Genomic DNA, 25934 nt, shown 5'->3' on the forward strand with positions numbered 1-25934 from the left:
AGACAGTTATGAAAACATGCTCACTCTAAATAGACATACTTTTTTTTACAACTGATTGGAATTTTTAATTATCAATAATATGGAGGGAGTAACCTGTCAGGAAAGTGGTCGAAAATTTAGGTCCCTTTACGTAAATTTCACTTTTTGCATATTTCACCTTATCTCAAAAATATTTTAAACAAATCGAAAAAATTTCGCACACAGTTATAAATATTCAAGATGATTCCATGTAATAAATCATTTTTATTATTTTATTTAATTAAGGTCGGGAAAAAAATGCTGAATGTTAAGGTATACAAATTTTCACATCCTTTTAAACTTTGTCCGTTTTAATAACAAAATATTAACAAATTTGGTGAAATTGTTCTTGAGAAATAGAATTTCAACATGGCTTTTTTGGAAATCAGAAACTATTAAGTTAATATAGCTCAAATTTTGTATTTTGTTAATTAAAAAAAAATAATCAAAATAAAAATAGGTAAAAAAAATTTATTAATACAAACATTTGAAAAATCTTAATAATTAAGTGCAAAAATATTAATTTATAACAAATGAACATATATGTTACATGCATAAACCTTATAAAAAACATATATATTAATTGGATAGCTGCCAACTTTACTGGGATTCCTAGAAGCCCCTTGCATTTTTCCAGATTCCCCTAGTCTCCTGATTTAATCAAAAATTTATCTAATTTTTCAATTGCTGAAAATTCTATAAACTGGGAAAGTTTATAAAAAATTATAATCAATATTAATTTTCTTCAGTCACTTTATTGCATGTCATGTGTTTTATAAAAAAATTTCAATACTAAATATGCAATAGGCTCAATAGGCTTCTAATAATCAATCTGCTACTTTTCTTTATTAATTAATCTAAAATAATTAAGTATCAATTAAGATATAAAATAATGAATTCAAAAATATAATGAACATAATTAAACTATTTATATCATGAAAACAATTCAAGTCCATTTAATATTAATTGTAAAAGAAAAAAATTCGATCAATTTAAATTTACAGTTCAAAGTCATACTTTTTGCATTCTGTTAAACATTTTACATTCTTATTAAACTAAAAATTATTCCTAAAATTCAATTTGTCTAAAATATTTCATATATAATGTGCAATAGTTACCATGGAATTAATGTTACTTCGTAAAATCTACTCTTTTTTTTTTCTTTTCCAAGTTGGCAGCTATGAAGTTGTACAGTAGCAGTGATTTAAATAAATACACGCAAGGCAAGTAAAATAATATTTATTAATTGATCAAACACAGTCAAACTTCTATAACCCAATACATTCACAATTAGAGGCAATTTTAAAATAACCAAAATATGCATAGACTTTGACATTGAAAATTTTTTTTTATAAACTTGACGTTTGAAAAGTTAAATTTATAACTTTTTTTAAAACTAAAAACAATTTGAGCACTTTTGGTAATACCAAAAGAGTTCTCAATCAAAAATTTAAAAATAGAAACAAATAATTTTCTAGAGAAACTTATCATTGAACTAAAAATAAAAATATATCAACTGATCAATCAAATACAGTTAGACATTTCTAATCCAAATATCTATAAATTTTATAAACATGGACTAATGCATAGGCTTTAACATTAAATATTTATTTAAATCTTGAGTTTAAAAAATTGATTTACAACATTGAAAACTTTAGAAAAAAAACTTTCAAAACATCTTTCAAGCAAATCCAAAGAAGTCAACGATAAGATTTTAATGAAAAATTGTTTTATGGCAATTTCTTATTTTTGATGCAACGCATTTCATAAATCCAATTTAAACTGTTTCAAAAATCAACCTTAAGTTTAAAAATTAAAACACCATAATCATTTATTTTTATAAACTTATATCAGCTAACATTTGTGGAAAAATAAGTATTTAATGTTCTTATACATTTTGGACAATACAATTCTCTCAGGGTAAAAAAAGTGTCACAAAAATATAAAATATTACTCTTTTTTTTTAAAGTGTTCATTGCTTTTAGCAACCTACCCTTTTTCATTGTAACATATAATAATCAATAAATGCTTTACATATAAATAATTAAATTTTTGTTGCTTTACTCTTTTTTTAATGACTAATTTTTTTAAAGAAAGTGTCTACTGTTATTTACTTTTTGGTTTCCTTTAATAAGAAAAAGAAAAACGATCAAAAAATGTGAATATTTCAATTTTCTATGAATTGAATACTTTTTTTACTTCTGATTTTTTACTGCATCAAGTTGTAGAAGTTCAATAGTATATTTGTAAATGTTTTCCTTTAATAAGAAAAAGAAAAACGATTAAAAAATATGTGAATATTTCAATTTTCTATGAATTGAATACCTTTTTTACTTTGATACTGCATCAAGTTGTAGAAGTTCAACAGTATATTTGTAAATGTTTCATACAGCGAAATTAACAACAGTACCTTCTTTTAGTCAACAGAAATAAAAGAAAATAATTTAAACAAAACAAATCAATAAATGCATTCATAAGAGTAGTAAGACTTAAGAATAAAAGCAAAATTACATCACTAATAATAATTACTCAATAATTGTGTTGAGGTATTTAAATGCTAATGAAAATGTTTTCTTGAGTTATGCAGGAAAAAAAGAATGTTATTACTTACAATGAAAGATGGATTCTTATAACAAGCAGTAATGAGAGATCAAATATTGTACATAAAATTGCAAATACTTCTGAATATGACTAAATATAAGCATGATGGCACTATAAATACAGTTTTACACATATATTTACAATTTCTGGAGAAAATGTCAAAGTACTTTGTTAAAAATTAAATTTAACAATGAAGCATATCTTCAGAATTTTGCGCTGAAAACACAATAAAATAATTATTCCTTTGTATTGCAATGTTTTATTTAAAACATTACATTAATTTTAAAGTTGATACAAAAATAACTTTATATTGATGTGTCTCGTAGAAGTATCAGATAAAATGACAAGATTGTTTAAACATTTATTTTACTAAAATTGATATGAAAATTTTATAATACAAAAAAAAAATTTAAAACAAAGTTGCAAATTTTAACTATTTGCTACATATTTATTGAACATAATTCCAACAGGGTCACTAAAAGGGCCATATCGTGCATGAGAATCAACTGCCCTTATAGTAAAATGATACTTAAAGCCTTCAACAAATTGTGTTAAAGTGCAGGCCATGGGTAAAGGTAATGCTTTTACATTTCCCACAGGTTTCCAAAGAGCTGCAGTGATAGGTGAGCCACTAGTCTCTTGATATGCAAACAGCTGATAAGACAGTATGTCTGCAAATACTTTTAAATCAGAATGTATATTCCAAGACAAAACAATACCTAGAAAATTAAAAACATAATCATTAAACTAATTTATTTGCATACTTAGAAAAGTAGAAATAGAAAATTTTTCAAGTATTTTGTCAGTTAAAAATATGATAAATATTTAATTTTTCTTTTAAAGATATGAAACGATAGAAAGATATGAAACAGATGAGCTATGAAACGATACATTCTTATGAGATGACTGGCCATAAAGAAAGAATGTTACTTAATACAATAAAACCAAGCTAACTTAAATACATCACTTTTATTTATTTATTTACTTATTTTTNTTTTCGAATATTGTAAAATTTAAATTTTGTACTGTTCCTTGCATAAAAACTTACAATTATTTACATGTATCCTAAAATATGCATATAAATTGTGTGAACTTGTAATGCATAAATTTGTTTTACATTTGTCTACCATTTTATATTTTTGAAACACTGAATGAATACCTATTTTAGACCACTAAATTTCCCTACAAATACCTTATTTAATTATCCCAATCTTTTAAAATACTTTATTGTGTAAGTTCATATTAAAGTTCATGTCATTGCAAAAAAAAAAAAAAACTTATATATATATATATAAGTTTTTACAGCGGTACCTGAATAGAATGAACTAGTTCGGAAATATTACTGAATTAAGCACAGTTAAAATTTAATAAAACTTACCACTTGCATTCCTGGAACCTTTTAAAGAAGGCTTTGGAGGCACTGGTTTTAGTCCTGGTCTCATTGGATAACTAGCCATTTGTGGAAATGGTGCAGGATGTTGTAACTAAAAAGAAACACACGCAAAAGAAAATTTAACAAAAAAATAAACTGTAACAAATAAATTTTTATTATAATCCTTTTTGTTAGTATACATATATGGAGCTATACTTTCAAATATAATTATATTTCAGTTTAAAATAACATTAAAAAAATTTTATGCTTTCTAATATTTTAATTTAATTCTTAACACAAAATAATTTTGCCCGAAATTAGCTTTAGTATAAGAAAAATTATCTCAATCGCATTTTAAATCACTAGAAAGCCCCACAGCTAGAACCACAATGTCTGCTCTTAAGTACTTTTGCTTTTAGAACAAAAAGTATCTTTCAAGCATAATAAATTACAATTTTGGATCAAAATTTTTATTGATGAGTAGTTATAAACTATTCAAGAATAATATAAAAATTCTCGAATCTTAGTTAGAAAATATCTCAATCTAATAACTGCAACCAAAAAATTTCAAACTATAATTTTTTTGCAGAGGAAAGCTTTTTCCAACCACTAATTTGCCAGTTATGAAAGTAATTACGAAAATGAACAAAATTTGTGTGTCCAGTAGAACTGACCACAAACTTCATGTATTTAATATCTCATGAATTAAAAAGAAAAATTCATAATGTGTAACATAAAACTATTCGAGAATAGTATAAAAATTCCCAGATCTTAGTTTTAAAAAAATTACCTAAAAACCCTAGTAACTACAACCAAAACATTTTTTAACAATAAAGTGATGCACGTCACTTTTTAAACACACCTAATTATGAAAATAAACAATATTTGCATGTCCAGTAGGATACTTAAGCTTTCAAATTTGAATGTGCATAGATATGTTTACATACAAGAATCAAAATGCAATGTATTGTTGAACCCTTAAGTAGCGGCACTACCTTTTAATTTAAAAGATATAAATTAAATAAACAAAAGACATACATAATTGGCATTCTTTTTATTAAATATACAAACCATCTGTTCTCCTCATTATATCCACACACACACAAACATGCATATAAATAAAATAAGAAACAGAAACAGTTTGGGTCATTAAAAGTGGAGATTACTCAGGCTTAGCAACTAAGTCCTAATGAGTTTTTAATCTTTGCTACCATATTTAGCTGACTTAAACTAGATCTCAAAATCCTTTATGAAAACCAAAAGAGTTCTCAAACCTTGTAACTTGTGGAATAAGATAATTCATTAACAATAGAACCAAAGCAGAGCAGGCTACAAAAATTAAATTGTTCTCAAATATTAAATATCCACTGTACAAACCTTGAAGTTAAAATTTGCATTTTTTGCATGCACTGAATGTATAATTTCATGAGAAATCATAAGCTTATACATTCATGATTTATACCAAATATAATGAGATATATTTATTATATCATATTAGATATATTTATAATTATACCAAATATAATGAGAAGAGAACTAATACTGAAATGTTTTTAAAAAAATCAATATGTAACGCATTAGTTATCATGATGTAAAAATTTGGATTTGGAGTTTAAAAACAATAGGGATATTTCTCAACATCTCCCAAATTTACTATAAATTTTTTGTGGTCAAGGGTTTGAAAAGAGGCACTGTAAAGCTAAATGTGTCTTTGCAAAGCTGCTAATGTTTTAAGTAACTCTAAATGATATTCAAGTTTATCTTGTAAAAATAAAGATAAATCAAGAATGCCTTTAATTAATTTCTGCAAAATTTAAATTTTTAATAATGAATAATAATATCTTTATTCATGTTTAATTTTTATTCATGTATTACCTAATAATGCATTGCTTTACAAACATTAATAACCTGACTTTGGATTTTACTGACTAAAATTGATTAGACCTAGCTTTGGGTGGTCTTTATCTCAATGAAACCCATGTGGGGTTTGAACCACAAATCCTAGTAATCCCTAGTTTAATTGGTTAAACCTAGGTTTACCTTTCATTCTTGTTTTATCAGTAGCATACATTCAAGATAAAGATAAAATTAAAATCAGATATTTAAAGCCTTATTGATAGAAGTCTATTAAATAATCAGAAACCTAGTAACCAAGCATATTAACAATGGAAAGATAATATTAAAGTTAAATTTGCTACAAAAAATTTTGTCACAATATTTTTAAATTAGAAAAAAAAACTAGAGAACAACCTAAATAGAAATTTGAAATAAGAATGCAAAAAAATCTTGGTTTAAATTTAATTTTAAAAAAAACAGTTATTTTCAAAATTCAATAATAATTTTTTATAATATATCATGTATAAAAAAATTAATTTTTAAAAATTAATGACTTTTATCCTAAAAAAAACTTAGTTTTTTTTTTTTTTTAATTTTAACACTTAAATCAATGTGGTCTGAAACAAATGCTCCTGATAGTTGGTACAAATTGATTCATTAGTTTTCTATTAATAAGTCTCCCAACATCTGACATAGTTTAATGATCAACCTGCACATGTTGGTTATTGGATTATGTAACAAAAGATTGAAGGAGTAGAAAAATAATAGTAAATTACCCTAACAGGAGGAGCACTACGGGAATAAACAACAAGATTAGAAGATGAACTTAGTGTTGCTCTTGCACCGTGCGGCAAAGATGGTTGCCTTACAGAAGAGTTTACTATAGAACTCAGTGGAGCTTGACTACCTAAATAAAGTACAATAATCATAATTTAAAAATTTTAAAAATAAAGAAAGTCACAATGTTTTTTAAGTTGAAAACTAAAGGGAGTTTTATCTACAAAAATTAGGAACAGTAAATATGAGTAATAGAATTTACAATTTAAATTTCTTTTAAAGCAGTCTATAAAAGTCATTTTTTTCTCAGTATTTCTTCCCCTTTTCCACAGGTCAAGCTATATTATATAAATATATGCCAGCAGTACAAAAAGAAAATGCATGTTGTAGGTATTATTTTATTTATAAACTTGAACAATGCTTTTTAATGATGTTTGCGAACATATCAATAAATTATTAAATGTGTACTTATTATAATGGAAAAAAAATGCTGAAAAAATAAAATATATATTTAATCTGCTAATTTTAAATATTTTTATTTTAACCAAAATATAGAATGCCACACTTATTACCTTTGTCATTAACAATCAGTACTTCATTTTACTCCCTTCCAACCAAGTGTGACATCATTTATGGACACCCTCTTAAAAAAATATTTAACATCTCTTTTTTTTTCTAAATTTAAAACAGTAATTAATATTTTTAGAAATTCGGTAAACAGCTTATTAAGTTTGAATTTTTCTAAAATTTTTAAATCAGGTAAAATACATGTTTAAATAACATCAACAAATAATATTCTATAATTTATAAGTACTTTTATAAGTATAATTCATAAGTACTCTTTATAAAACTTTTCTTTTGATAATTACAAGTAAAATTAGTAATTATCACCATGAGTTATTTTAATTAGAAAATTATTTTTTTTACCTCGCACAAAAATTATTTAATTTATAGATTTTTATAACTACTTTACCAATATCTAGTTTGATATTAGATTTTGATATCTCTTTTTAATATTAGGCTTTTCCTATACTCCAAACCCTTTCATTTCAGTAATAGATATTTCTATTATGCATTATCAATTTCAAGCTGTAAGTTACTCTTTTTTGAACTTAAAAAAAATATATGATTCATATGTCATAAGTTAAGCAAGAATCTAAATTTTTTATAACAACAAAAACAGTTTTTATAAAAAAAAGTAAACATTAAATTATAAAGCAATTACTTATATATTAGCACAATACAATACAACACATAAATACAAATCATAAATATTACAGTTTAAATGTACTGATACGTAATAAAATATTTAGAAATGATAATTTTTTATCACTTTCAGAAATATTTTAAAATATAATTCATTCAAAAAATAAATGGAATGTCTTATTTTATTTTTTGATGACTTGTACCTTTTGCTATAAACTGTGTATTTCTTAAGAGCTTCTTCCAAAGTAATGAAATATGCAGATTTGATAATAAAAGAGACACAAAGTTTTTAAACGAAGCAAAATTTGTCACGACGCTAGTGAATGAAAATTGTGAGATTTTAACCAGTGAAAGTAGAATTCATTTCTAAGAGTAATATTTTTTACCTTTGAGGTTATATGGGTCATTTTCCATCCCCAGTGTACTTTATGCAAACCTTATGGTTTAAGTAATTTATTTAAATTTGGGGGGGCTGGTGTTTTTTTTAATATGTTTCAACAAAATACTACTAATAAGATTATTATTTATCACAATTTTTGTTTATTTCATGTAACTAAAATATACCTATATGCCATTTCCTAGTCATTCACCACTGCTGAACAGAAGACAGTATTTTTTTCAAAATTGAATTTCTGTGTTTCTAGCACAGAGAAAATCTGAACACAGAAAAAATTGTTTCTAACTAAATAAGCTTTAAGTTCACAGATAAGCATTTTTCATTTTAAAATACTGAAAAATTCAATTTCGAAAAAATTACTGTTACAGCATTTTTTAAAGTTTGTAATTCATTGCATAATTTTCTCACAAAATATGCAAACTCTCAACAATAAAAACTCAAATGATTCACAACTAGTAACTTAAATAATACTGAAGCATGTTTTCCTCTTCATTTTACTGAAGTTTTGTCAGCACAATCCATTTGAATGCATTAAATCAGATTACATATTTTACCATTCTGTTTTTTTTTTCCTTGTTTTTTTTTCTCTCTATGTATCTGTATTCTTTGCAGAGTTTTTTTCAGTGTATAAATATATTGTAGTAGAAATTTTTTGTAAGTGAAAATACAAGATTAAAAGAATGCATTGATTATACTTTGGGGCACGCAAAACTGTAAAATTGTAAAGTTTGTTTCTTTGTACCCTGTATTTTCCTATTTATTGTGAATGTATTCAATATTAAGGATTAAAAGCATTACAATTATACATTCTTTTATGTTTAATAAAAATCTGAAAGAATTAATCAAGTATCTTTCTCTAGATAAAATAATATTTTGCAGTATACTCTTGTTCCATAATCAAATTAAACTGACCTATTTTTCATTATCATAAATGACGAGAGAGAGAAAGAAATTCAAAGTAAAAGTAATTTGAAAATAAAAAAAAAGTAATTTACATTTAAAGAGTGGTTTCTTGATCAGTTTTAAATAATTTTGAGAATAAGGAACATGAGAAAAGAATAAAGTATTTACTATAAAAAGTGCCAAACTTANTATATATATATATATATTTAATATTCACTGTTTAAAAAATTTATATACTAACTTGAATTTGTAACTCTGACATAATATGTTTGAAGCCGCTGGTTTTGGTTGGATATCAAAGTTGGTACACCACGCATTGCCATATTATTTGTTGAGCCAGCAGATGGTGTATATATAGTATAGCCAACGGCTCTTTGTCCCAACAAATTAGAAGGAATGGAGGGCATTAACTGGCGTTGTCCAGCATTAGTTGTTGAGATGTTTTGTGATGAAGGTATAAGTTGAACAAAGTTATTAAGGGGAACAAGCACATTGTTTTGAGTTGCACCTGGTGGTAGATTAACCTTATTGGCTGTACCTCCAGAAACAACTATAAGAACAAAGCAGTTTTGAGATACCAATATAAAATGACAAATGTTTCAAAAATGAAGGACAATTTGAAAAATCATTAAAAGAAAAGCTAAAGGTGAGAATATTGTACAGTTTGCTGCATTTTGCTTAGTTATCAAGTTAAGACTGGTTTGACAATGTTTTCTGCTGCATGTTAAACCATACAAATTGAAATATTTGCAAGAGTGTCTGTTAATTTCGTCCTAAGACTACACATTGATGTTTCTGCAAAAGGTGGTTATCTTGAGACCATAGCTTCAGACTTTTTCTTAATTGGTAACACCATCTATTGACAAAACTTATAACTAACTTTGAAACTTAACTAGAAAATAATTGTTTTCTTCCGCAGAACATAAATTGTTTATTTCCATCATTTTCTGTTTTTCTTAACTAGATTTTTTAAATTGTTTTAAACTTAACTAGATTAAAATTGTTTTTAACTTTAAAATTGTTTTCAACTTAACTAGAATTTTAAAACAAGTTTGGTTCTCACTCAACAGAATTATCAAGCATTCACAAAATTATTTTTGATAGGCATCTTTAATTACGAAAAATACCTTGAAGAACTTTAAAAAGCACTTAAGTAAAATATATATTTCCAGTACAATTTTGCCTTTATTATTAATTTGTAAGTAGTTAAGTTATTTAACATGCTAAAGACCATAAACCTGGTCCAGATTATGTATAAAATCACTCAAGTTAAATAACTATTACTGTATTTTTAGTATCTTCAACTGCAGCACCTACATATGTGGAAGCACCTAAACCTTAAACTAAATGCTTTGAAAGATAAATTCTCTCCTTATGCAAATATATGATAAAGCAGAATTTTCAACATTACTCAAAATGCATTTTGTATTCAAAAGAATACCATGCTATTCCAAAATATCAAAAATACCATGTTTAAAAAGAGAAATTCGAAGAAAAAAAATTTAAGACAAAACATTTAAAAAAATTCACTTAATGAATTTGCAAATTAGAACTTTGATAAATTTTATTTTTTCTTCAAATACTATTTTAAAAGAAAGACATTTAAAACAGCATTTAAAAAAATACCCAAATACTTAAATATCATTTGGTACTTAAATAATAAAAAATTTTACAAGTATATGAATTTCTGATCAACGTGTATTTAAAAAATTATATCAGTATTAAGCAAATGGATACAACAAAGATTGATGAACTCAAGTGAATGTAAGATCTCAATTTTTTTATTTTTTTTATTAAAATTTCTTCAAATTAAAGTACAATAAATTTAAAATGAATTAAACATTTTTAAGTGAAATAAGCAAAAATTCTGTCGAAAGTACAAATATTCCTTATAATCATAATTTGTTATAGTTATGTGCACAGTCAATATTAGGGTTAGATAAATGTTTCAACTTTGGTGGTACCATGCCCTGAGTTCATGAATAGCAATTATTGATAATTGAGAATACTTAGTTTGCAGTTTATGATGATATTACAGTTCAATAACAAAGCTGCCCATTAGATTGTTTCTAGGAAAGATTATTCTTAATCTTATCGTTATTAATGGGTAATTTTGAAATTAAGAAATACAAACCATTAGTAGAACCAATATATCTTCTATTTCCTGATGATGTATCTTCAGTTAAATCTATCAATTGATTTCCTGTTTTATTCTGAGGTAATACTGCTGTGTTTCGAACTGCTGCGGGCTGCATAACACCCCTTATCTATAATTTAAAAAATTAAACACAACATGATGCAACTTTTAAAGCAATCACTAAAAATTACTTAGAAGTATATTTAAAAATCTATTCATTTCAAAAAGATATTTATAAATTACAAGTATCTTTTAACACCTAGTTTGTACATACTCACACCTAGCAAGCCTACACTGATTCTGCCTCTCCTCTCCCTTAATGTTTGGTTCTCATTTAAAATTTAATATTAAAATATTTAATTTATTGTTTTATTTCCAAGTTTGTTGAAGATAAAATTCAAGCAAATAAAAATTAACTTTTTTGCTATACTTATTCCAAATTTTTTTTATCACAGTTCAAAAAGGTAGTAAATGTTTTAGGCAACATANAATCGCGATGTTGGATTTTAAAATCGCGTGAATAAGAACCACAATGTTTGATTTTAAAATAGCGTGAATAAGAATCACGATATTGAATTTTAAAATCACGTGAATAAGAATCACGATATTGGATTTTAAAAGCACGAAAATGCAAATCGCGGTATTGAATTTTTAAATCGCGTAAATAAGAATCACGATGCAGAATTTTTAGAGTCCGTGAATACTTATCACAACGAGTAATGTTTAAACCGCGTATAAATTCGAAAATCGATGTTTGATATTACAACCGCGTGATAACGAATCGCAATATTGAAATTTAAAAATATGTATGAATACGAATCGCGACATTGGATTTTAAACTAGCGGAAATATTAATTGCGATATTGGGTTTTAAAAACGTTTAAATACAAATCGCGATATTGGGTTTTAAAAATGCTTAAATACAAATCGCGATATTGAATTTTTAAATTGCGTGAATGGGAATTGCGAGTAATGATTTTTAAATCGTGTAAAAACAAATCTCAACAAGTAACTTTTAAATCAGTTAAATACGAAAATCGATGATTTATATAAAAATCATCTAAATAAGAATCGCAATTTTAGCAGATTCTGGCCCAGTTCCAAATATTTAAAATTCTGTAAATCAGCCAATCAAAAAAAATCAAATATCAGCGGCCGAAACGAAACTGCTTAGGACTTTTTTTCTTTACTGCAGGTGGGGGGGGGGAGTTCATTGCAAGTCCGACTATATCGTGCGTTCGACTCCCCAAAAGGTTTTGGAACATGGTCAGAAATTTTAAAAAGTCTTTCATCCCTGAAAAGATAAGAGAGCAGTGTAGTAGATGACGGCATTGTTTTACCAAGGTCAACCACTTTTACCCCAGCCAGCAGATTGACATGTGAAGAAAGGTTTATTGGGGGCTTCAATACTTTCGCTCCGCAGAAGAAAAAAATTTTCAACAAAATATCATTTACTGCATTAAAAATTTTTCCGTGCGGAAATTTAATAAAAAAGAGCGGAAGATATGGAAAAATCTGAAAAAAGCGGAAATCAGCGGATCCGCGGAAGAATCACATCCCTGATAATGAAATTTAAATATAATAAAAGTAAATGTTGATGCAAAAAAGTAAGAGAAAATGCATCAAAAAAGAATAATTCAGGTATTTATTCTTTTTTTAATTGTTTTAAAGAAAACTTAAAAATTTTGTTGATCTACAGTTAAAGAATAAAAATAAAAAAGAATAAAATGAAGTAAGTCCGAACAACAAATTATTTACCTGTTGAATTGGTTGAGGTTTTGGAGTTGAGACTAGAGGTGGGCGATTAGTAACAGGAGATATCTAAAAATACAAAGCATGTACTTAGCAAAAATTATTATTCAGTCAATAAATATTTTATTATCATACTGCTTATTTATACGTAACAAAAATATAAAGGCATAAATTAAATCAATGTAAGACAACAACAAATAAAAACAGAAAATTAATATTTTTATTTATTTGTTTGTAAATTTACCTCAAATCAATAAATTTAATTTAAAAAGGCAAATTTTGTATTGTTTTAATATTTGTAAACCAAAATTTTAGAGAAATGCAAAACTACTCACCAGAAAATTCAATTTAATTGTCTAAATTAAACAAATAACACTATTCATAAATCAGTTATTAGTTTTATAAAAACACTTTATTTTAATTCTAAATTTCCAAAAAGAGGCTTTAACTTTTTTCTTTAGTAATTAAATACATAGATTTCTATCAAAACTTACAAGATAACGTAATAAAACAGTTTTAAATTACACTATAAAAGGAATGAAGTATACCGATTAGCCATTTAATCCTAATCGGTATACACAATTTACGGCTTCTTTCAAACAAAATAAACCATATATTTTTTATAATACTTGACAAGGATATACTTTTCAGTAATAAAGCTGTACAAATTTTCACAGACAGTTTGACAATCAAGATGTTTCAAAAAAGGCTTATAAAGAAAATAAACAAATACTTTACCAGCTATAAATAATACTGCAATAGTTTTTGGTAATATAAAAATTAAAACGACAAAGGACAAATTTACAAAACTGGGGAAAACTCAGTTCTGACTTACATATAAAATAATATGTGCAACTTAATATTTTCATTAATTCTCATATGATTATAAATGAAAAATATTTGCAGGAAAAAAATTTTAAAATAAGGTTTTAATTACCATATTATTTGAATTCAAACACAATCAATGTAGAATATTATTTAATTTGAATCAAACATATCAAAGAATTCAAGATTTGAGTATCCCAAATTCAAAAAAAAAAATAGTAAAATAAAATAAGGAAATAGAAATGATCAGTTATGCTTTAAAAATAAAAAATTAAAAAGAAGAAGAAGATAGAAGAGTAAGTACCTTTGGAAGAGAAGATAAAAGTAGCTTAGCTTTTTCACTCGGAATCTACAAGTAGAAAAATAATATTATGACATGTTGCAGATTTAATTTTAATAAAACAAAGCATTAGTATCGTTAGTAAGTGCAAAGAATGCGCAGAAAAAGACAAACATAAAGGGAAAATAGCATACAAATCAATTTAAGTTAGCATTTTTGCTTTAGTTTGTCCTATATTATAAAGTAGAAATTTACAATTAAAATGGAGATTTATAATTTAAATATCTAATATTTATAGCTTCAAGCTCAAACTAAACTAAGGAAAGAATAAGAAAAACTACAAAATTAAAAAGGAACGTGTAACACCGCCTCTGGATTTGATAACCACCTTGATTCGGTTAGGAAGTGAGTCCACAATGTTTTGCACGTACGTCGAATCCAATTTAAGCCACTCGCTGAGAATTTGATTTTGCAAATCCACCAAATTGCGAGGATACTGATTTCGGCGTTTTATCCTTTGTTCAACACGTCCCAAAAATTCTCAATGGGATTCAAGTCAGGTGATTTTGCAGGCCAGACAAAATGTAATTAAGTGTCTGAGTCTATTTAAACCAGTCACATATTCTTCCAGCCTAATGAACTTTGCTGTTATCATCTTGAAAAATAGGGGTATCAATTACATACTCTTCATGAAGATGTTGATGGAAAGGCAACACCTGATCATCCAGAATGTTCAAAAAACTTGTTAGTTCATATTAGTGGCCACCTCAGCGAGGGGGCTCAATCCATAATAAGAAAAACATCTCCAGAATGATTCATTTTTATTTAACTACCAAAAATGATTAATTTTTATGTACATATAAATTTATAATTCAGAAAATTGCTCGGAGGATGTGGCTGCAGGGCTAAGCTCCACGGGACACCTCCACCCACCAAAAAGTCAAAAATGCAAGTGTGATGCGTACGTTGAAATAGTTTTCACCAAGGAGAGTTTAAGAAATCCATGTATTGGCTATTAATTGATTAAATTTAATGCCAAGGCTCTTTTTCTTAGCCCTACGCATTCAAATGTGTTGGCGGAGAAGAAAGCGGGAGAAATAATAACGAATTTTAATGAATCCAAAACATTAGCAACTATATAACAGTTTTTGAATTATATGCTAGTGTGTTGAGATGTAGAGGGAATCTCTAAAAATAGATTTTATTCTGCATTCAACTCAAAGTTGTGGAATACAGGGTGACAGATTATATTAGTTATATTAATGATTACAGATTATGTAAATGATTTTTATTTATTGAAAAAAGTTTAAATAAGAAACTAATTTGGTTTTTAAATTTTAGGAAATATGCTATGCATATTTCAACATGACAACAAGAAAGATTCCAAATTTAAGCAAAGAATACGCTATTGAAATTGTAACAAAGAATTTCCAATTTAAATTAAGCTACTAGTTCAAAGCTGTAAATAAAGTTACTAGTCTAAATAAGCTGCTAATGTACAGATGAGTTTCCAAAATGTTCCATATAGTTTCAGAATCTTGTGTTATTTGCACATTAAATATCAAGTCCTAACTCAAGTAGAGCTAAAATTAATTCAATCTACAATGAACAGCTTATAAGAACTAATCTTAAAGTGTATACATGCAAAGTAATATGAAACTAAGTAAAATTACGAAAAGATCAAATTGCTCAGAAGCCTTTGTTATTTTTATTACCTATATTAATATTTATGTTTTATTAATTAATTTTTTTTTCTTCGGTTAATTCTATTTTTAAGATAATCCAATGATATCATTTGGATTCAGTTCAGTTTCGATAAAATTTTTAAACAAAAACTTGCAAATTGTAACAACGAAATATTTTCATCTCAATAATATTAATAACCAAAATGAAAATTTCTCCACATAAACATATCAACGAGGGTAGAGAAGTATTGAGATGAGACCTCTCAAACTATACAAAACAATTTTAAAAAATATGAAGATGAACCGAGATTTACATTATTCTCCTTAAAACTATGATTTCTATTTTAATATAATTTTTATTAATTATATATTAATCTTTATATTTCAATAAATTAGCATAGATTTATAAGTAAGTAGATATTTATATATAAGTAATTATTAATAAACTCTTTTTGAAATAAATGTTTTAAATATAGAATACAAAAAAACTTTATATGCATCATAACAATCATTTCAGCCTTTTGACAGATTTTGAAGGTTTTAATCAGTTTTTGACAGTTTAACAATGGTTAAACCAGTTTTCCCCATCGTCTAAACTACTTATTTTATTGTAGCTCAAAAAAGCTAGCAGAAATATGATACTAAGCAATATTATAGATAATACTTGAATTCCAATAAAGAAATGGTTTAATTCAAATAAAGAAGTTAATTAAGGTTTATCAACTAAATAAATCAGATTTAGTACACAAAATTTAAAAGATAAAAAGATAATATAAAGAAATTAAACAGATGAACTTAAAGTAACACATGATTTAAAAAATAAACACATACAACTTTAGGTACAGGGGCAGCTGCTGCTACTGAAGAAGGTAGATTGATAGGTTTACCAACAGGTGAAAAAGATGGAGCTTTAGCAGCTGCTTTTAAAGACTGAATATCACATTCCTGTAACAGAAAAACAAAAAAACAATTTTATTATTTCGTACATGTACTATTTTAAATGAATAAAATCATATATGGAATTTAATTTTATATAAAATATGAAATACAACATAATTAGAAAACATTTAATATGAATAAGTGGCCCTAATGCAAAGCCTACTAACTGCTTTTTAGACAAAATGTGAGAAATAAACATTTACTAAGAAAATATATTAAACCATGATAACAAGAAATTTTTTTTAAAAAAAATTGAAATATTAAACCAATTTTTTTTATTCTGAGTGATTGTAAAGAAACAAGAGCTATGCGGAAAAATAAATTGATGCAATAATAAATTAAACTATTTTATCCAAAAAGTGCAGTTTTTGCATCAAGATAATTCAAGTACACTTATAAATTTTGTAATATAAGTTTACAATGAAATTAAAATTCAGATAATTTGCAAAGAAAACGCTTATTTAAACGAATTCTAGAATATATATCAGTGTATTCATACACAAATCAGAATTTAAAGGCCAGTAATTACACAGCCTTTTTACAAAAAAGGTTAGAAAAACACAACTATTTTCTCATCAACTAACTTACTTTAGTGGTCAGTTTAACCATCATAAATATTAATGTTAAATTTTATTATGAATTAGTCATTCAAATGGCTCAATCACTGAGCATTAAAAATTTTCTTTATGGTGATTAAATGTTTATATACTGACAATTTAAAATACAATTTAGTCTTTAAAGGTAATGAAAGGAACCTGTAGTTTCATCCTTACATTAAGCATAATAGAGCCAAGTAAGTTGAATAGCATTTTTGCATAAATTCCAGCAAGACTAAATTACTATTTTTGATCTATTTCACAAAATAAATAAGTTTATAATAAAGTGGCATAAATATTATGCACAAATAGTGAAAAATAGTAAACGTAAATTTTCGGAAATTAAACATTCTACCTTCCTTTTTCAGAATGTAAGATGATCAACTTAGGTAGACTAAATATATGATTGAATATAGATAAATAAGATTTACATGATTGAAAATATGAATACAGATATTATATAATTGAAAATATAAAATATATTATATGATTGAAAATATAGAATAAATTAGTCAAATTATAATACAATACAAAAATTAAAGCAAGAAAAATAAATAAAAAAAACAATGAGAAAGTATAGTATGTTTACAAAAGAACATTACCATATATCACTATCAAGAATGAAAATAAAGCCACATAGTACACAAAATTACATCAAATTCACAACTGACCTTACAAAAATGAACATGTAATAAAAATTTAAAACATAAATCCACCACCCTCACAACAAACAAAGAAAAAACAAATTACTTTTTTCTGCATCTAATGCAACAAAAAAAAATAATAATAATAATTATAAGAGATAAAAAATAAGATAAAGGAAAGCCATTTCCAAAAAAAATAATAAACATCTAATGTAAAAATTTAAAAAATAAGAGATAGAAAAAAATAGGATAAAAGAAAGCTGCTTCCAGAATATATAAAGTTTTTAGCATAGAGCACAAGTAGACATCAGAAAAATCAATAACTCATTGCTGTCAATAAATAAAACAAGCTTCAAGTGTGAAAAAAATAAAAGAAAAATGTATCAACCAGGTAAAACATTTTATAGAGGATTGTACAGGGAAGAAAAATAAAGATATTTTTAAAGGTGTTGTGAGAAATTGAATTTTAAATAAATAAAAATATATAGTATATTTGTAACTAATTACCCTAAATATTTTCACATTAACACCGACAGTTCGTGTAGGTACCTATAAAAAAATGTAGCTTCATTATTTAAAAGCATTCAAATAAAAAAATTATTCAAATAATTCTGTAAAAATATATTCCATCAATAAAATTGAAAACAATGTATAAAAATAAAGTCAGTAGTAAGTACTTAAAAAATATTAGCTTTTAAGCTACCAACCAACTCCATGTACCGAATTTCTACATTGGAAGGAGAAAATGGGATTTTCAAATGAATATATGACAGATATATATAATCAAAAACATTAAATGGAGTTAAGAAACCAATATTCAAAAGAAGAAAACAAACAATATTATTGAACACTGTAGAAGAGAATGTAAAAAACAAAGCAAAATACATAGTCCATTAATACTAAAGAAAGTTTGAAGAAAAGAAGAAACTATAAGTGGATATAGGATATTAAAAAAAATGTAGAGTTAGTAGCTATGTACTAACTTAAAGAAACATACTTTAATGGTATGGTCAATATGATAAATCAGGTGACTATATACATTTGTCAGCTATATAAACAGTGACAAAAGCGAGAAATGTCTTCATGTATCTATTAGATGCACAAATAAGACATAGCCTATTCATTATTAGTTAGTTTCTGTAGTTGTCTGCAATAAAATATGTAGCATGGACATGAAAGTATAAAGTTATTGATATTTAACACACATTTTGCCAAAGCTTTCTATAGAATGCCAAATGCCAAACCGGTTAACTATGTAATCTCAATATCACGCATGAAAGGACATGACACTATCATTTACATCTCGTTGGAATGTGTCAAAATAAGCAATTTTGCTTAAATTTTTTTCAACAAATTTTAGTTTTATAATGTTTGTACAATAATATCATCAATAATATATACCTGCAGACAAGGCGCTTACTAAAAATTTTTTAATAAATTGATTCCAAATCTAAAACCTGAGCAGTAGCATGCAAGAAACTGGAAAAAAAATTGACAAAATATTACACACTGGAAGTGTAGAATTCAGAACCACCTACACACGTACTATATTTCCTACAGAATAAATCAGTCAAGCGATATATTCAGGGAGCGTAGCCAAATTATTCAACAAAAACTAAGCACCTTTTAAGCACTTTTCAAGCACTCAAAAAATATTTTTAAGCACTTTAAAAAAATTTCATAATTAAGCAGAGTTGGGAAGTTTTTGACAATCGACGGTTTTATCTTGTTTTAACCGTCATGTCAAAAACAAAAAAAAAACATTTTGGCATTGTTTTTGACAATTGTCAAAAATCGTGAAATTTTGAATCATGTAAAACGAATGGCGTTTTCATACGTTACGGACTGACTATAAGCCGAAATAGATTGGGGTTGAATTAATTATGAATAGGTTGAACAGAACAATGTGAACTGTGTCTTTTTGCATAATTCAAAGCGAAAATCAACATACTAAAAGGAAAAATCTCATTTTGAAAAAGGGAAAATTAAGCACTTTTTAAAAACACCCAATGAAAAAAGCACCTTTAAGGGCTTTTAAGAAACGAAAATCGAAGATAAGCACCTTTAAGCACTTTTTAAAAACACTATGCATCCTGATATTACATTGGCTTTCATGAATTAGGAATTATATAAACAAGCTGATTAAACGGAATAAAGGGGGGGATTGTTTATCAAATTTATTATTAGATTATATATAATAACCACAGAGTTCTCTGAAGATATTAAGAAGGGCAGGGTGCTTCTTCACAGAAAAAGACACTTTGAGTTTTGAAAGGGCACTCACTTGACACTGTAAAAATTTATCAAAATGTGTAATATCATGCAACAACTGAACTTGATCCTTAACAATTTTTAACTTACCATCTTATACTATTTTATGTGTATATTTTAAAAAGTAATTTTTACTCATTATCTAAATAAGACAAAAAATTTCAGTTTATAAATAATAATTAAAGGCATGCTAAAAGACAATCTCTGACAAACGGTAAACTAAAAAAATTATTTTTTGATAAACAGCTTAAAAGATTTTTTCAATAATTTATACTATAAATTATTTGAAAATGAAAATTTAATGGTGCATGCTTTTTTTTTGTTAAAAAAAAGTGTTTATTTAAAAAAAGTAATTATAAAATTTAAATACTAAAAGAAAACACAAATATTTTTAATTCAAAATAGAAAAAACTAAAATGCGCTAAAAAGCAGCAGAAATTTCAGAAAAAAGTAGCAATAAAGAAAAAGAAAATGAAGGAAATAAAAATTAAAATATGACCACCGAAGCCGACGTCTTCGTCGTCTGTTGGATGTCTAGGTTTTATATGTCTAATTTAGTTTTTCCTTTTAGGTTAATTTTAAATCAATGCAAAGTACAATTTATAACTATTTCATGGCGCATGGCTCGTCGCGCGCCCAAACAAGGAGCACTGAAGTTAGTCTTGACTTAGGGATTACTTCGGACAAAAAGTTACTAAGTCAAATATTTTGTTTAAATAAATTTAAAAATATAAAAAAATTTAAAAAGTTTAAGAAATGTTGTAATAAAAAATGTAAAACTTGTCCTTTGGCTGATAGTTCTCAAATTGACAGTCATTCTAATGTATTTTTTTGTAAAAGTATTAATATTATTTATTTAATTCAGTGCAATTGTTGTAATTTGTGTTATGTTGGTCAGACAGGTCTTGAATTTCATAAGCGGATTAATTCCCACAGATCAGCTATAAAAAATTTTAATAATAGTAATTGTTCCACGGATTATGAAATTTTACATTTTCAATTTCATGATTTTAATAATGTTACTCTTTTTATTTTGGATTTTATGGAAAATTTAGATAAAAGACTTGATTTAGAAAATATTTACATTGGTAGTCTTAAGACTCTTTTTCCTTATGGATTAAATAGTAAATTTAATGGGGAAGGTACTGTTAATACTGAAGATTTTTGTATTTATAATAAATTAAAAGTTTTTGATTTTCCTGGTGTTTGTGATTCAAAATTTAGAAGTAAAAGGGGAGGTGGAAAAGGTAAGGGTAAATTTATTGAGTTTGATGAGTTTTCGAATTTTTGTAACTTACCTGTTAATTTGAATAATATTTTCACTATTAGGAAATATATTTTTGGTTTTAAAAATAAAATTTTAAAAAATTTCCTTATTAAATTTGGTTCTAAAATTAAATTTGATACTGAACTTGTTAAATTTATAGTTTTGGATTTAATTAAATCAAAAATTGGTGTTAATAAAACTGATTTGCTTTTTAATAATGTTTCTAAAGTCGAAAGGGTTTTTTGTACGATTAATTTTCATGATAAGAATTTTGAAAATGCTAAGTTACCACAGATTATTCATGGTCTTTCTGATTTCTTTCCTTTAGAACAAATTAGGGTTACTGCTGCTTTTAAATATTCTTCTACACTTAGGAAAAAGGTGTGTAATTATAATTTTTTAAGTCGAAATCTTAATTGTATTTCTAAATCTGATTGTTATTGTAATGAGGAGGGTTTTTCAAAATTTATTGATAATGATTATGGACATGTTATTACCGGAAATTTGGAAATTGTGGGTGATCAGGATCTAATTAGCATTTTAAGTAAGGGTTCAAAATTTAGAACCAGAGTTAAGATGAAAAAAGAAGATTTTATTTTATCCATTAAAAAAGATCTAGATTTTTTTATTGCAAAAATTTCCAGAAAATATCATTGGCCTGTTGAAGGTTTTTCTGAGTGGAAAGCTAAAATTATTGAAAGGGTTAAATTTAATTTATTTAATACCAGTTTTAGTTCATTTCCTAAAGGTACTTTTATTGATTATGATTTATCTAGAAAAATTAAAAATCTTAAGGATAAATTCATTGTTACTGTTGTAGATAAAGCTTCAAATAATTTCTGTATTATGTGTAAATATTTTTTTAAAAAATTGATTATTGGGGAATATAATGCAAATAATACCTATTTAAAGTTAAAAGAAGATAAAAAAGTTATTGAAAAAAGAATTATTGCATTTAGTAAAAAATTAAAATTTAAATTAAATAGGATTACATTTCCATATTTATTTCCAATAGTTAAATTTCATAAAAATCCGATTAAATTTAGGTTTATAGCATGTGGTACTAATAGTTATAATTCTGATATTAGTAAAAGGTTTTTTTGTTTTTTAAAAATTATTTTGCTTAAAATTAAAAAAGAGAAAAATATTATTATTGAAAGTAATGTTGAAGTTTTGGATTTTATTAAAAGTAATGATATTTCCAGCATTAACACTTTTGATTTTGAAAATTTGTATACCAGCATACCACATGAAAAAATTATTGAGATTTGTGAAGGTATTTATGACAAGTATTTATTTGATGAAAAAATTGATAGGTTTAACTGGTTAGATTTATGCAAGTTTAATCTTTTTGAGAATGTTCTTTTTAATGGTTTAGATTTTTATAAACAAATTATTGGAATTCCACAAGGTAATTCCTTTTCTGGGGCTTTTGCCAATATTTTTTTGCATTTTTTTGAAGCTAAATTTCTTGAGCATAATGAATTTAAAGCTTTTAGATATATTGATGATTTGATTTTGTTTAATTGTGATAATTATAATTTTATTTATAGTATTTATCCTGGAGATTTGGTCTTGAAGAAAACTAATGAGGATTGTTTTAATGTTGAATATTTAGATTTTAAAATTGATATTGTTAACAGCTTTATTAAAATTGGTGTCTTTGATAAAAGAAAAGCTTTTAAATTTAAAGTTATTTTTTTCTGCAACTTTAATACTAATTTGTGTAATAAAATATTTAAAAATTTAGTTTTTTCACAATTGGTTAGAATCAAAAGTATTTGCAATAATGTTGAAAGTTTTCAGGAAGCTGTGAATAGTTTTTTAAATAATTTGATTAATAATGATTTTCCTTTTAATTTTTGTAATGTTAATTTTTTAATTAAAAAAATGATTGAAGAATTCTAGGTTTTTATATTTTTTTCTTTTAACAGGGCGCAATTCAAGTCTTAACTGAGCAGCCCCAGTTAAGCATTCTATTAATTTATTACGTATTTCTTTCTCCTGACATTTTTCACAATTTTTTTTCCTCGTTTGCGCATTGTAATAGAGGGCGTTGTTTTCTTTAGGTTTTAGTTTTTTCTTTTTATTCGGCTTGCTTGAGAAATTGATGTCTGACCTGTGAATATGTGAGTTTTTATTTTTCTGATGGTTTTGTTTGAGTTTCTTTTCTTAATTTGTTATTTATATTGCATTTTTTTCCTGGACTTCTATGCAAAACCATCGGGGTACTGAGGGAGTTAATTTAAGCATTTGCTTCTCCCTATATTAGAAATGGTTTTGTTTTTATGGCTACCGGGGCCGGTACCCCCTGAAGACGTCGGCTTCGGTGGTCATATTTTCATTCTTATTTCCTTCATTTTCTTTTTCTTTATAAAATTTAAAATCACTTAAAAAATTTCTTAATATACCCCCTAGAAAAAAGAGAAACTTATAAAAAATTTCCAGTTGAGAATAATCCTAGCAAAGTAAATATTAGTAATAGTAATCAGAATTAAACCAATAAACACAGATAATTTTTGTGTAATTATTATTTTAGCAATTAATTTTTTTTTAAAAAATGGAATGCGAATAAAAAGGCAGTGTTTTTAAGGGATGGTGGCTTATTTTTACAAAAAGGGTAAAGAGGGTGCATTTATAGGGATCAAAAGGCAGGCCACCCTTTTAAAAACGCTTAGGGTGAACACCGTAACCAGCAATTATAAAAAATCATCGGATTAATCATATTTACTGATAAATACATATAAAAACCAGCAAAATAACAGGATTTATCCCGTCTACCATAGAATATTTATGTTTCGGTTAAAGTGAATAGTAGGTTATTATTAATACTAACCGGTTAAAATTAATAATAACCAAATAAGCCGGTTAAAGTGAATAGTAGGTTATTATTAATACTAACCGGATAAAATTAATAATAACTAAATAAGCCGGTTAAAGTGAATAATTGAAGCCAATTTATCACATTAACTGGCTATTATTAATAATAACCAATGAAGTTTGATCAATGTCATTCCTTTGCGTTTATATTGAGGATATTTCCGTATTGTGAACTGCATCGCTAACTACAATCGACAAGGCGCCAAATTTATTTTAAAATGGAACATTTTTTTTAAAATAACAAAAAACATGTAGATGTTTGCCCACGGGTGGCAATGAATTATACTTTCGAGTTGGTCCCCTTCTGTGAAGTTTTCTTAGTTTCTCGCAGGATTCCGCTGAATGGAAGTTGCCTAGACTTGGTGATTGATCTGCCACAGATCACGATATGGAAATCTCCCCTTTTTTATTTCTCACTTTGGCCAAAAGAAATGGTTATTATTAATTTTGGCCGGTTGGTATTAATAATAATCAAATTAATCATTTTGATCGTAACACACATACAAAAAGGCACACTCATTTCCCTATGCTATATAAACCATTTAATCACATTTTACCAAACTTCAGTGGTTATTATTAATAAAAACCGGTTAAAGTCAATAATTTGCGATATTTCTCACTTTGACCAAAGGAAGCAGTTATTATTAATATTGATTGGTTAGTATTAATAACAACTGGTTTTATTACTTTAACTGTAACATATCGCTGGTTCAAAACTAAAACAACACTTCTGCACTCACTTCTCATGTTATTTCAATGAGAGATGAATGCAGAAGTGTCGTTTCAGTTTTGAACCAGCAATATATAAAAAAAACTGTAGTAGCATGGTATTTAAGACACTGGCTTTCACTTTAAAATCACATGGTTATTTCCCTATAGGTGGCATGAAACCCATCCAGTTTCAAACTAATGGGTATTAGTTTATCTTGAAAAACAGAGGAGATTGGTGCACATCGCAAAGCCCATTGCAACCCCCATCGACCATGCATTTGATGTCAATATTATGGATTCTTACCCTCCATAATCCCCAAGGTCAACAAAAAGCTAGAAATGCATTAATTTTACATATACAGCTCTCGATATCTCACACTTTGATGTCTTGAAAACCTTGTTATGTTAAAAAAATACTTTTCCCCATAGCATTACATGTTAATTTGAATTGGTATGTCAAAGAGTTTTTCCTTAAAACCTTGTTAATAAATGAATTTTTGTCGAAAAAATCACCACTCATTATTGCTGCATCCCAAAAAAATGTGCCCACTTATTAAAATGTTATATAAAATACTCTGAGTATTTGGAAAGAGATGACTTGGCAGCTATTTTTGGAATAGAAAAATTGATTGATGACCAATTTGGAAAACAATATCGGCAGGCCACAATGGTAGAGTTCTTTGATAAACTCTATTAATGTGAGTTTATTGTAAACCAATTTTTTTTCTATTTGATGCATAATCACGTCTTCTGTTGCTTTTAAAAAAAATTATCATTGCTGCATTTAAACTTATTGTCCACTATTGTGCAAACTTATTGTTTAATAAATCCTAGACA

At 26.1% G+C, this 25934-nt stretch overlaps 1 protein-coding gene across 3 annotated transcripts in view; it reads right to left on the bottom strand.

Annotated features, from left to right (window-relative positions):
• Positions 1–469: 469 nt before the first annotated feature.
• The window catches only part of LOC107457547 (activating transcription factor 7-interacting protein 1), a 35771-nt gene continuing 10306 nt past the window's right edge, over positions 470–25934 (bottom strand). Inside the window, exons 6-14 of one of the 3 annotated variants that reach the window (XM_016075720.4) lie at positions 18476–18517; positions 16621–16734; positions 14129–14173; positions 13006–13068; positions 11245–11377; positions 9352–9660; positions 6604–6734; positions 3998–4103; positions 470–3338 (exon numbers count right to left, since the gene is read on the bottom strand). In XM_016075720.4, the coding sequence (XP_015931206.2) occupies positions 3049–3338; positions 3998–4103; positions 6604–6734; positions 9352–9660; positions 11245–11377; positions 13006–13068; positions 14129–14173; positions 16621–16734; positions 18476–18517 (1233 nt within the window). In that variant the 3' untranslated portion in view covers positions 470–3048. The remainder of the gene's footprint in view (positions 3339–3997; positions 4104–6603; positions 6735–9351; positions 9661–11244; positions 11378–13005; positions 13069–14128; positions 14174–16620; positions 16735–18475; positions 18518–25934) is intronic. The other 2 variants (XM_043040438.2, XM_043040439.2) reach the window with 2 other exon arrangements.

The sequence above is a fragment of the Parasteatoda tepidariorum genome, chromosome 4 (genome assembly GCF_043381705.1).
Source record: "Parasteatoda tepidariorum isolate YZ-2023 chromosome 4, CAS_Ptep_4.0, whole genome shotgun sequence".
NCBI lineage: Eukaryota > Metazoa > Arthropoda > Arachnida > Araneae > Theridiidae > Parasteatoda > Parasteatoda tepidariorum.